At 45.6% G+C, this 12,500-nt stretch overlaps 1 protein-coding gene across 1 annotated transcript in view; it reads left to right on the forward strand.

Annotated features, from left to right (window-relative positions):
* LOC149430733 (DDB1- and CUL4-associated factor 8) overlaps positions 1-12,500 on the forward strand; it is a 43,770-nt gene that overhangs the window by 9,385 nt on the left and 21,885 nt on the right. The window contains exon 7 of the mRNA XM_089666042.1: positions 2,495-2,602. Within this exon, the coding sequence (XP_089522168.1) occupies positions 2,495-2,602 (108 nt within the window). The remainder of the gene's footprint in view (positions 1-2,494; positions 2,603-12,500) is intronic.

Below are 12,500 nucleotides of genomic sequence, written 5' to 3' on the forward strand. Positions count from 1 at the left end.
GATTGGTGTATAACTACAAGTCCCATCGTGCCCCTGGGAGCCATGATGGGTGTAGAACTACAAGTCCCATCGTGCCCCTGGGAGCCACGATTGGTGTAGAACTACAAGTCCCATCGTGCCCCTGGGAGCCCTGATTGGTGTAGAGCTATAAGTCCCATTGTGCCCCTGGGAGCCCTGATTGGTGTAGAACTACAAGTCCCATCGTGCCCCTGGGAGCCCTGATTGGTGTAGAACTACAAGTCCCAGAATGCCTGTGGGAGACATGATTGGAACTGTCTTGTAATGCCTTATGGGACACGTAGAGTCATGCTTGCAACTACGAGTTTTGCAATGCCTCGTGGGATATGTAGTTCTACAACAGCTGGAGGACAGCAGGTTGCCCACCTCTTGGCCTACACAAACCCCCCCATGCCATAGGGCAGGGGGTGGGCAACTGTGGCCCTCCAGCTATTGAACTACAAGTCCCATCATGCCTCTGCCTTTAGGAGTCATGCTTGTATCTGTCAGTTTTGCAATGCCTCATGGGACTTATAGTTCTACAACAGCTGGAGGGCCACAGTTGCCCACCCCTGCCATAGGGTATGCCGTAGCTGCTTATGATGTCTTTTTAATTTTTTCTTTCCATACTAGTTTTCTGTTTGGCAGTACTACAAGTTCACTTAAAGCCCAACTCCGGGCAAATGATCCCCTTCAGTAGGGGCTGCGCCTGCATTGAAAGGGTTAATTGCTCGTTTTGTCGTGGGGGGATAAAGAGACGTAGTTTTCCTGATCCTCCACTCCCCGGCAGGCGGCATTCCCCTGCAATCTGACCGTTGAATGTCCCTGACGTCCTCATGCCCAGAGCAGAACTACTGACCCTGCTGTGGTCTTGATGATTTCAGGACCCTAGACCGGTAGGCATGGGGTGCAAACTCTGTGGGGTGGAGCAGAGGATTGGCTAAGTAAAAAATTTTTATTTTCCCCTTTCAATGTGGGCACAGCCAACACCGCAAGAGTTAATTTATGTATTTATTTGTCCAGAGTTGGGCTTTAATCAATTTCTCAAGGCCCACCCAAAATCTCTACGCGTTTCGCTGTCTAAGCAGCTTCATCAGGTTCCTCCCCCTAATGAAGCTTCTTGAGCGTTTATTTTTTTATACATCTTTTTTTATTATTTCATTATACTGCTAGGGTTAAAGAAAACATTGGTTGCCTGGAGTTGGGCAACGCGTTTCGCTGTCCAAGCAGCTTCATCAGGTTACTGCCCCTAACGAAGCTTCTTGAGTATTTCTTTATACATCTTGTTTTATTATTTCATTCTATATCTTCTAACCCTTGCTGCCTGGCGTTGGGCTTTATTAGATTTCCGAAGGCCCACCCAAAATCTCTACGCGTTTCACTGTTTAATCAGCTTCAGCAGTATTCCGCCCCTAAATGAAGCTTCTTGAGCGTTTATTTCTTTATATATCTTGTTTTATTATTTCATTATACTGCAAGGGTTAAAAAAAAAAAAAAAAAAAAACTTTGGTTGCCTGGCGTTAAGCTTTATTGGATTTCTAAAGACACACCCAAAATCTCTACGCGTTTCGCTGTCTAAGCAGCTTCATCAGGTTCCTCCCCCTAATGAAGCTTCTTGAGCGTTTATTTTTTTATACATCTTTTTTTTTATTATTTCATTATACTGCTAGGGTTAAAGAAAACATTGGTTGCCTGGAGTTGGGCAACGCGTTTCGCTGTCCAAGCCGCTTCATCAGGTTACTTGCCCTGATGAAGCTGCTTGAGAAGCTATTTCCCTATACATCTTGGTGCAGACACGTGTACCCTTTTTTTTTTTTTTTTTTCCCCCCCCTTAAAAAAAAAACAAGCAATTAACCTAACCCTCTCAATGTGGGCACAGCCACACTGCAAGAGTGAGTTTGCTTTTTTTTTTTTATTTGTCCAGGGTTGGGCTTTATGTGATTTCTGAATGCCCACTCAAACTCTCTACGCTTTTCGCTGTCTAAGCAGCTTCATCAGGTTCTCTCCCCCCCCCCTAATGAAGCTTCTTGAGCGTTTATTTCTTTATACATCTTGTTTTATTCATTATATATCTTCTAACCCTTGCACAGCCCTACTGCAAGGGTTAAAAAAAAATTTGGTTGCCTGGCGTTGGGCTTTATTGGATTTCTGAAGGCCCACCCAAAATCTCAACGCGTTTCAACTGTCCAAGCAGCTTCATCAGGTTACTTCCCCTGATGAAGCGGCTTGAGCAGCTGTTTCCCTATACATCTTGGTGCGGACGCGGGTACTTTTTTTTTTTTTTCTTTTGTTATACCCTATTGTTTGAGGTTTGCCTTGGTTTTTAAAATTTGCAAATCGTGACTTTTTTTTTTTTTTTTTTTTTTTTTATGTAGACACAGCGCCCCAACTTTTTTGTAATCAGGGTTGTATTTTGGTTTGGTTAGCCTCCCTCTGAGGGTCTGATATTGGCCAAACAATCATTTTGATCTTCTCTGTTCTTTTTAATTTCTTCCAGAACTTCTCGCCAGCTACAATGACGAAGACATCTATTTGTTCAATTCCTCTCACAGTGACGGGGCTCAGTATGTAAAGCGATACAAAGGACATCGAAATAATGCTACAGGTACGGGCGCTCCCGGAGGAGTCACTTCTGTTGTTTTATTATTTGTTTATTTCAGCTACTTCTGTAGCGCCGTCAATTTACGCAACCCTCAAGGGGCGTACAATCTGAGGTCCCTAACCCTCAAGGGGCGTGCAATCGAAGGTCCCCGACCCTCAAGGGGCGTGCAATCGAAGGTCCCCGACCCTCAAGGGGCGTGCAATCGAAGGTCCCCGACCCTCAAGGGGCGTGCAATCGAAGGTCCCCGACCCTCAAGGGGCGTGCAATCGAAGGTCCCCGACCCTCAAGGGGCGTGCAATCGAAGGTCCCCGACCCTCAAGGGGCGTGCAATCGAAGGTCCCCGACCCTCAAGGGGCGTGCAATCGAAGGTCCCCGACCCTCAAGGGGCGTACAATCTAAGGTCCCCAACCCTCAAGGGGCGTACAATCTAAGGTCCCCGACCCTCAAGGGGCGTACAATCTAAGGTCCCCGACCCTCAAGGGGCGTGCAATCGAAGGTCCCCGACCCTCAAGGGGCGTGCAATCGAAGGTCCCCGACCCTCAAGGGGCGTGCAATCGAAGGTCCCCGACCCTCAAGGGGCGTGCAATCGAAGGTCCCCGACCCTCAAGGGGCGTGCAATCGAAGGTCCCCGACCCTCAAGGGGCGTGCAATCGAAGGTCCCCGACCCTCAAGGGGCGTGCAATCGAAGGTCCCCGACCCTCAAGGGGCGTGCAATCGAAGGTCCCCGACCCTCAAGGGGCGTGCAATCGAAGGTCCCCGACCCTCAAGGGGCGTGCAATTAAAGGTCCCTAACATTCATACATACACATATTAGGGCCAATTTAGACAGGAGACAATTAACCTTCCAGCATGTCTTTGGAGTGTGGGAGGACACCAGAGTACTCAGAGGAAACCCACACAGGCACACGGAGAACATGCAAACTCCAGGCAGGTGGTGCTGTGGTTGGGATTCAAACCAACGACCCCAGTACTGCCAGGGGGAAGGGGTAACCATTTTGTCTGTCCCATTATATCACAGTATTAGAACAGGTCAGTCCTCGACAAGGGTGGGTTACCAAGTTTGCGATGTGCAAAGAATGAGAGTCCCACAAGTTTCCCAGTGTAGATTTATTAACCCCTCCCCCTCCAGAGGAACCCCCCCCCCCCCTCCTCCTGACCAGGCCATATATTGCGTTACGGCGTTGCGTTACTTTAACTGACAGTTGCGCTGTCATGCAACGCCGCACCCAAATTAAATTTCCGTACTTTTTTCCCACAAATTGAGCTTTCTTTCAGTGGTATTCGATCGCCTGTGCGGTTTTTATTTTTTGCGCTGTATAAAAAAAAATGCCAATTTTGAGAAAAATAACAATGTTTTTTGACTTTTTGCTATTAAACATGTCCAGTAAAAAAAATAAAAAAAATCAAATTTCATCATAAATTTAGGCCAAAATGTATTTTGCGACACGACTTTGCTAATAAAAAAAAAAAGTTATGGCGTTTATAGATACTGGGATATTTTTTTTTTTAATAGTAATGGTGGGACTGCAGCGGACATTCTGACACTGAGGGAAACTGACGTGGTGTCACTGACATCTCCAGTGACACCAATACAGTGATCAGTGCTAAAAAACCATGCCCCCCTGTACCTTTCGATTGGTCATTCGTTATAATGGGTGGAGCCTTTTTGAGCACAGCAGAGCAATCTAGGGTCTAGTAAATAAACGCACATCACGGGGTGCTTTTACAGCATTCAGCGGGTTTTATTGTGTACACATTACATCATCGGTGTAAAGCGGTGACATCATTCCTTTCATCATGTGACGGTACTCGGGCCTAGTGATTGGCTGCTAGATCCACGTTTGCGGATTGGAATCACACGCTCCTCTATTCTTTGAAGTTTCAGTTCTTTTGAGACATGTGAGATTAGGGGGGGGGGGGGGGCACACCAAAATGGCCAAAAAGCAGTGTCTCTAACAAAAAAAAAAAACGCTAAACAGTGTAAACCAAAGTGGTTTAAAAGTCAAAATGTTTTGTACCTTAAAGCATTCCCTCCCCACTAAATGTTTTACCCCCCCCCCATGCCAAATACCTGGCTCCTGTCACTGCTGCAGCTCAGTCTTGCACCGCTCCCCCCGCATATCCTGTGAGCAATGGTATCAGGACCATTAGTTACCTGAATAAAAAAACACAGGTCTCTCTCCTGTCAGCATGGACATGCTGCTTTATCTGTCTCTGCACAGCAGCATGTCTCCCTGGTAAAACCGAACACAGTGTAAGCACAACAGAACACACAGTTAACCCCTTGATCGCCCCAGATGATAACCTCTTCCTGCCCAGTGCCATTAGTACAGTGTCAGCGGTTTTTATTAGCACTGATCACTGTATTGGTGTCACTGGAGTTGTCAGTGGCAGTTAGTCAGTTCCCCCCCAGTATCAGAATGTCCGCCACAGTCTTGCTATAAGTCGTTGATCGCCGCCATTACTAGTATAAATAAAAATCCCAGTATCTATACCATTTTTAGACGCTATAACTTTCATGTAAACCAATTAATTTACATGTATTGGGATATTATTTAGCAAAGACACGGAGCAGAATACATTTTGGCATCAATTTATGAAGAAATTATATTTTTTTTTATTGGATATGTTTTATAGCAAAAAGTAAAAAAAGTGTTTATTTATATATATATATATATATATATATATATATATATATATATATATATATATATATATATATATATATATATATATATATTTTTTTTTTATATTAATATATATTTTATATTAATATATATTTATATTAATATATATTTTATATTAATAAAAATATATATATATATTTAATATTAATATATATATATATATATATTTAATATTAATATATATATTTAATATTAATATATATATATTTAATATTAATATATATATATTATATATATATATATATATATATATATATATATATATATATATATATATATATATATATATATATTTTATATTAATATATATATATATTTATATATATATATATTTTTTTTATATTAATATATATATATATATATATATTTTATATTAATATATATATATTTTATATTAATATATATATATATATATTTTATATTAATATATATATATATATATATATATATATATATATATATATATTTTATATTTATATATTTTATATATATTTATTTATTTTTTTCAAAATTTATCATCTCTGCGGTTTTTTATTTTTTTGAGCTATAAACAAAAAAAGACTATCAAACACCACTGAAAGAAAGGTCTGTTTGTGGTGAAAAAAATGACTTCAATTTCCTTTTATGTACAGCCTTGCATGACCGTGCAATCGTCAAAGTAACACAGCGCCATATCGCAAAAAATGGCCTGGTCAGGTAAATCCTCTGGAGGGCGAGGGGTTAAAGAGGATCTCCACCCAAAAGGAGAAGTTCCGCTTCAAAGATTGGTCCCCCGCTCCCCATTAAGGATTGGCACCTTTGGGGAGCGGGTACCCGAAATTGACAGGTACCCGCTCCCACTTCCGCGGCGATCGGTTAGGCAACCTGCGGCTCTCTAGCTGTTGTGGAACTACATTTCCCATGAGGCATTGCAAAGATGACCAAACTGACAGTTACAGCTATGACTTGCAGAGGCTTGATGGAACTTGTAGTCCTGCGGCTCTCAGGCTGCCTACCCCCTGACCTAGGCGATCGGAAGCGGAAGTTGTCCTCCTGCCCTCCCTCCCCGTAGTCTTCTGGGACCTGTCAGACGACGGGGGCTATTCACAAAGCGCAGCACTTGTCAAGCACGCGCAGTGGGCACCCGGCTGTGAAGCCGCAAGCAGTCACAACCGGGTGCCCACACTGAAGATGCCGGCCCCTGGAACACCAGACGGCTGGTGAAACGGGCTGCGGGGGAGGACACCGCGGGATCGTGGGACAGGTAAGTGGCTGTTTTTTTAAGAAGTCAGCAGCTACAGTTTTTGTAGCCGCTGACTTTTTATTCATTTTTTTTTTTTTTTATACAGTGTGAGTGGAACTCCTCTTTAAATTCCTCCTTCTGCACTTGTCCAGCAGAGGGCGCAGTAAACCAAAGAAACGGTGCTCCCCCGCTCTCACATCGCCCCTGCGCCGCCGCGAGGCCCGTTCATTAGCTCACTGCGCGCGATTTGCTAGCTGGAAATGCAACTTTCCCACTGCCGCGGAGGTGTCCGCCGCGCTCGTCTACTGAGAGATTAGCCGAATTTACCGCCGTCGGGCTGCGTGCTCATTACCCCTGTGATTTTGTGGGATCGAGAGAGCTCATTAAATGTTTCCAGCTTAGTGGTTCTTTGTTTATGTTCTTCTATGCTAATTCCGCATCTTCAGACGCTTTAACCCGTCGTTGGCCTGAACTGGGCAGTCTTAAAGCGATGGCGTCCGCTCCCCCCCCCCCCAAAAACAAGTGTTAACCACTTCCAGTCCGGACACTTCCCCCCCCTTCCTGACCAGGGCAATTTTCAGCTTTCAGCGCTACACACTTTGAATGACAATTGCGCGGTCATGCCACACTGTACCCAAATGAATTTTTTACCATTTTTTTGAGACAGATAAAGCTTTATTTTGGTGGTATTTATTCACCGCTGGGATTTTTATTTTTTTTGCTATGTAAATGATAAAGTCCAAAAATTTTGAAAAAAAGTGTTTTTTTTTTTTTAAATTTTGCAATTAAATAATATTTCATCATAAATCTTGGCCAAAATTTATTCCGTTATCTTTTTAGTAAAAAAAAAAAAAAATCCAAATTAGTTTATAACCAAAAATTATAATTTTTAAATATTTTTTTTTACATTTTTATTTTATTTTTTTATATTTTTTATTTTTATTTTTTTTTTCTACATACTGTCACCCTATCAGTACAGTGCCACCATGGTGACACTGTACTACTTGTGGGGGGTGATGAAGATTTTTTTTTTTTTTTTACACTGATTGCTTTTACACCCATATAGGATGTAAAAGCAATCATTTCTCTTTCTCTCTGTCTGCATTCTTGCAGTCATTGAGGAATACAGAGTGAGCTGTGATTGGTCACAGCTTGTCACATGGTACAAGGCTGTTGTGAATAGCCCTGTACCATGTGACCTCTGTGATCATTCACAGATTTCACACGTAGTAAGCAATGATGTCACAAGTGACATCATGCTTACTACTTTGCATGTGATCACTGATTGGCCAATCAGTGATCACATGATCGGGACCTCGTACAGAGGTCCCGTCCGACGATCGGTGTTTCACTGTGTCCGGAGGACACAGCGGGCACCGGATCGCGGTCCCAGGGAGCGCGCACAAGCAGGGTGCGGGGAGGCCGTTTATAAACTGCCACCTGCCCCTGCACTGCCACCGTCCGGCCGTTTATATGCAACAGCCGGTCGGGAAGTGGTTAAGGGTTCCCTGCGGTGGTAGAGGTGATACAAGCACTGAGCCAGTCCACGTCTCCTACCTCCCCTCTGTTCCTGTACTGCCACCCCGGTCAGATTCTGGCGTTGAGCACATATGGACGTGTCAGGTGCCTGTGTTCCTCACGGCGTGCCGGGTTTTATTCTCCAACCCCTGCGCCATACAGGACACAGCCGTCACGTAGCTGTTGGAGGATGAAGCTGCAGTGCTTGGAGAGGGACGCGGCGGCTTTCCCAGATGTGCTGCTTTGAATGCGCCTGTATTTTGACTTGAAACACTTGACACATGTTTTGCTCCAACTGTGGGCGCATTTATTATTATTATTATTATTATTATTATTAATAATATATTTTATTTTCTCTAAAGGTTGATGTAGCCTTTAACCTCTTCCCGTCCAGCCCATGTACATAAACGGCCGGACGGGAGCGCTGCCGATGCGGGTGGACGTTTCTAAACGTCCCCTTGCATCCATTGTGCGCACTCCCTGGGAGAGCTTGGCACCGGAGGACACGTCGGAACACCCATCGCTGTACGGGACCTTTGTGTGATTCAGGTCCCGATTCATGTGATCACTGATTGGCCAATCGGTAATCACATGAATAGTAGTAAGCAAGATGTCACTTCTTTACAGTGTTCACCTTTTTTTCTTTCTTTCTCTTTCTTTCCTTATTATACAGGACTTATATGGCGCCGACAGTTTGCTCAGCGCTTTACATTATGGAGGAAGACAATACAGTTCAATACAAAAGGGTTAGGAGGGCCTGATCCTTGGAGCTTACAATCTAGGAGGGAGGGGATATTGGTACAAGAGGTAATTAGCTGTGGGGGATGGAGTGGTAGGAAGAGTAGGGGATGGAGTGGTAGGAAGAGTAGGGGATTCCAGTAGTTAGCCGGGGTCGTGGTAGGCTTCCCTGAAGAGATGAGTTTTCATAGTGCGCCTAAAAGTGAGCAGAGTAGGCGATAGCCTGATAGCTTGGGGTAGGGAGTTCCAAAGGATGGGTGAAGCCCGTGAGAAATCCTGGAGACAAGCGTGTGAGGAGGAGACAAAGGAGCTAGAGAGTAGGAGGTCTTGCGAGGAGCGGAGATTACAGTTTAGGTGGTATTTAGAGACAAGGTTGGTGATGTAGTTTGGGGCAGTGTTATGAATGGCTTTATACGTCAGTGTTAGTGTTTTGAATTTTATCTGCTGGGCAATTGGAAGCCAGTAGAGGGATTGGCAGAGAGGGATGGAGGACACTGAGTGGAGGTCAGTGGAAGGATTGGCAGAGAGGGATGGAGGTCAGTGGAGGGATTGGCAGAGAGGGGTGGAGGACACTGAATGGAGGTCAGTGGAGGGATTGGCAGAGAGGGGTGGCGGATACAGAGTGGTTAGGAAGGTGAATGAGTCTGGCAGCAGCATTCTTGATAGACTGGAGTGGGGATAGCCTGCGATGAGGAAGGCCAATGAGGAGGGAGTTACAGTAGTCAAGGCGTGATATAATAAGGGAGGGAATAAGTAGCTTAGTGGTTTCCGGGGTTAGGAACGGTCATATCTTGGAGATGTTGTGGAGGTGAAGTCTACTTGAGTTTGTCAGCGAATGGACCTGGGGCTGAAAGGACAGATGGGAGTCTAGGATTACACTTAGTACCCTGGCGTGAGGGGAGGGACTGATGGTAGTGTTGTTGATCTTGATGGAGAAGTCTGGAGGGGGCACAGGCTGGGGGGAATACTACAAACTCAAAAATTCCAAAACTGAGCTTCAAGAAGTGGAGTGACATCCAGTCTGATATGTCGTTCAGTAGGCTGGTGATGCGATTGGAGACTGAGGGGGTGAGGTGGGGGGTAGAAAGATAGATTTGTGTGTCGTCGGCATAGAGGTGGTAGTTGAAGCCGTGGGAGTTTATCAATTGGCCAAGGGAGGAGGTGTAGATGGAGAAGAGAAGGGGTCCGAGGACAGAGCCTTGAGGGACCCTGACAGAGAGAGGGAGTAAGGGGGAGGTGGCAGAGTTATAGGTAACACTGAAGGAGCGCTGCGATAGATAGGAGAACCAGAAGAGAGCGGAGTCTCTGAGGCCAAGAGAGTGCAGTTTTTTGAGGAGGAGGGGGTGGTCAACCGTGTCAAAAGCCGCAGAGAGGTCGAGTAGTAGGAGTATAGTATAGTGGCCATTGGTTTTGGCGGTTAGTAGGTCATTGGTGAGTTTGAGTAAGGCGGTTTCGGTGGAGTGTAGTGGGCGGAAGCTGGAATGTAAAGGGTCGAGAAGGTTGTTGTCGGTGAGGTGAGAGCTCAGCCGATTGTAGACTAAGTGTTCAAGGAGTTTGGATATAAATGGCAGCAGGGAGATGGGTCTTAGGTTGTTCAGGTCGAAGGGGTCCAGGGAGGGTTTCTTAAGTATTGGGGTGATGTGCACATGCTTTAGAGGGGAGGGGAAGGTACTGGTGGAGAGTGAGAGATTGAAGATGTGAGTGAGGGAGCATAGGATGGAAGAGGAGGGGGACCGCAGGAGTTGAGGGGACAGGGTCCAGGGGGCAGGTGGTGATGCGGGATTCTGGGAAAATCTTAGTGACCTCTTCGGTGGTAGTGAGGTCAAGGGAGCAAAGTGTTGAGGGGGTTATTGTGTGAGGAGTGCTAAGTGGGGTGGGTGTCTGAGCAGCAGCGAAGTCCCTACGAATTGCGAATTCCGTTCTTCCTTTCCTTCCTTCCCTTTCCTTCCTTCCCTTTCCTTCCTTCCCTTTCCTTCCTTCCCTTTCCTTCCTTCCCTTTCCTTCCTTCCTTCCCTTCCTTCCCTTTCCTTCCTTCCCTTTCCTTCCTTCCCTTTCCTTCCTTCCCTTTCCTTCCTTCCCTTTCCTTCCTTCCAATTCCTTCCTTCCCTTTTCTTCCTTCCTTCCTTCCCTCCCTTTCCTTCCTTCCCTCCCTTTCCTTCCTTCCCTCCCTTCCTTCCCTTCCTTCCCTCCCTTTCCTTCCTTTCTTCCTTCCCTTTCCTTCCTTTCTTCCTTCCTTCCCTTTTCTTCCTTCCTTCCCTTTTCTTCCTTCCTTCCCTTTTCTTCTTTCCTTCCCTTTTCTTCTTTCCTTCCCTTTTCTTCCTTCCTTCCCTTTTCTTCCTTCCTTCCTTCCCTTTTCTTCCTTCCTTCCTTCCCTTTTCTTCCTTCCTTCCTTCCCTTTTCTTCCTTCCTTCCTTCCCTTTTCTTCCTTCCTTCCTTCCCTTTTCTTCCTTCCTTCCCTCCCTTTTCTTCCTTCCTTCCCTCCCTTTCCTTCCTTCCTTCCTTCCCTCCCTTTCCTTCCTTCCTTCCTTCCCTCCCTTTCCTTCCTTCCTTCCCTCCCTTTCCTTCCTTCCTTCCCTCCCTTTCCTTCCTTCCTTCCCTCCCTTTCCTTCCTTCCTTCCCTCCCTTTCCTTCCTTCCTTCCCTCCCTTTCCTTCCTTCCTTCCCTCCCTTTCCATCCTTCCTTCCCTCCCTTTCCATCCTTCCTTCCCTCCCTTTCCATCCTTCCTTCCCTCCCTTTCCATCCTTCCTTCCCTCCCTTTCCATCCTTCCTTCCCTCCCTTTCCATCCTTCCTTCATTCCTTCCCTCCCTTTCCTTCCTTCCCTTTCCTTCCTTCCCTTTCCTTCCTTCCCTTTCCTTCCTTCCCTTTCCTTCCTTCCCTTTCCTTCCTTCCCTTTCCTTCCTTCCCTTTCCTTCCTTCCCTTTCCTTCCTTCCCTTTTCTTCCTTCCCTCCCTTTCCTTTCCTTCCTTTCGTTCTTTTTTTGTTTTGTTAATAGCAGCATTGCGTTGCAGTCGCGTTGATTACAAATTACATTAACAAGCGACTTTTGAGAGTTTACACTGCTGTCTATGGTGCACACGTTGCATGAAAGTCGCATCAAAGTAGCGCAGAAACCAGCCCTTTTAAGGGGTTTGTGACATCGGGAGGTGGAGTTTAGGGTTATGCGACCACCGTGATTGGCTGTCACAGCGGTCACATGATCGGAAAGCTACTTGTGATCGGGACCTTTCCGTGAGGCGACGGTGTATGTGCCGGGAGCATGCACGTTTGCTTACATTGGGTACACAAATATGCAGCTTCAAGGCCCAACCACCCAGAGGCCGTATATTTGCGTACCATCGGCGCCGGAGAGTTAAAGGCTACTGCAAATAAAATGAGAAATGCACCCAAAGAATGTTTTTATTTTTTGGCGAAAGAACCCGTGCAACTTTTCAATCACAACCAGTGGACGGTGGTTGCAATTCCAGGCTCCTGCAGACTCTTCTTTGAGCTCCTTGTCCATACTGAGATGCGGACTTTTAGTTAGAGAGCTGGAGGGAAGTGTCAATGGACGAAGGGCTCGTTCACGTATGCGGCAGGGACTGCCACGTCTCTGAAAAGTAATCCACCCTCGGATTGTTTTTCAGACATTGCACAGGCGATGATTAGGTGTTGTATCGCCTCCTCAGCACTTGCTTTAACCCCTTGGACGCCACACTAGCATGCTGCATCCCTTCCCATCATCCCATTCTGTCTCTT

The sequence above is a fragment of the Staurois parvus genome, unplaced genomic scaffold, assembly GCF_062004578.1.
Source record: "Staurois parvus isolate SC_StPar_1 unplaced genomic scaffold, SC_StPar_1.0 ptg002489l, whole genome shotgun sequence".
NCBI classification, from domain to species: domain Eukaryota; kingdom Metazoa; phylum Chordata; class Amphibia; order Anura; family Ranidae; genus Staurois; species Staurois parvus.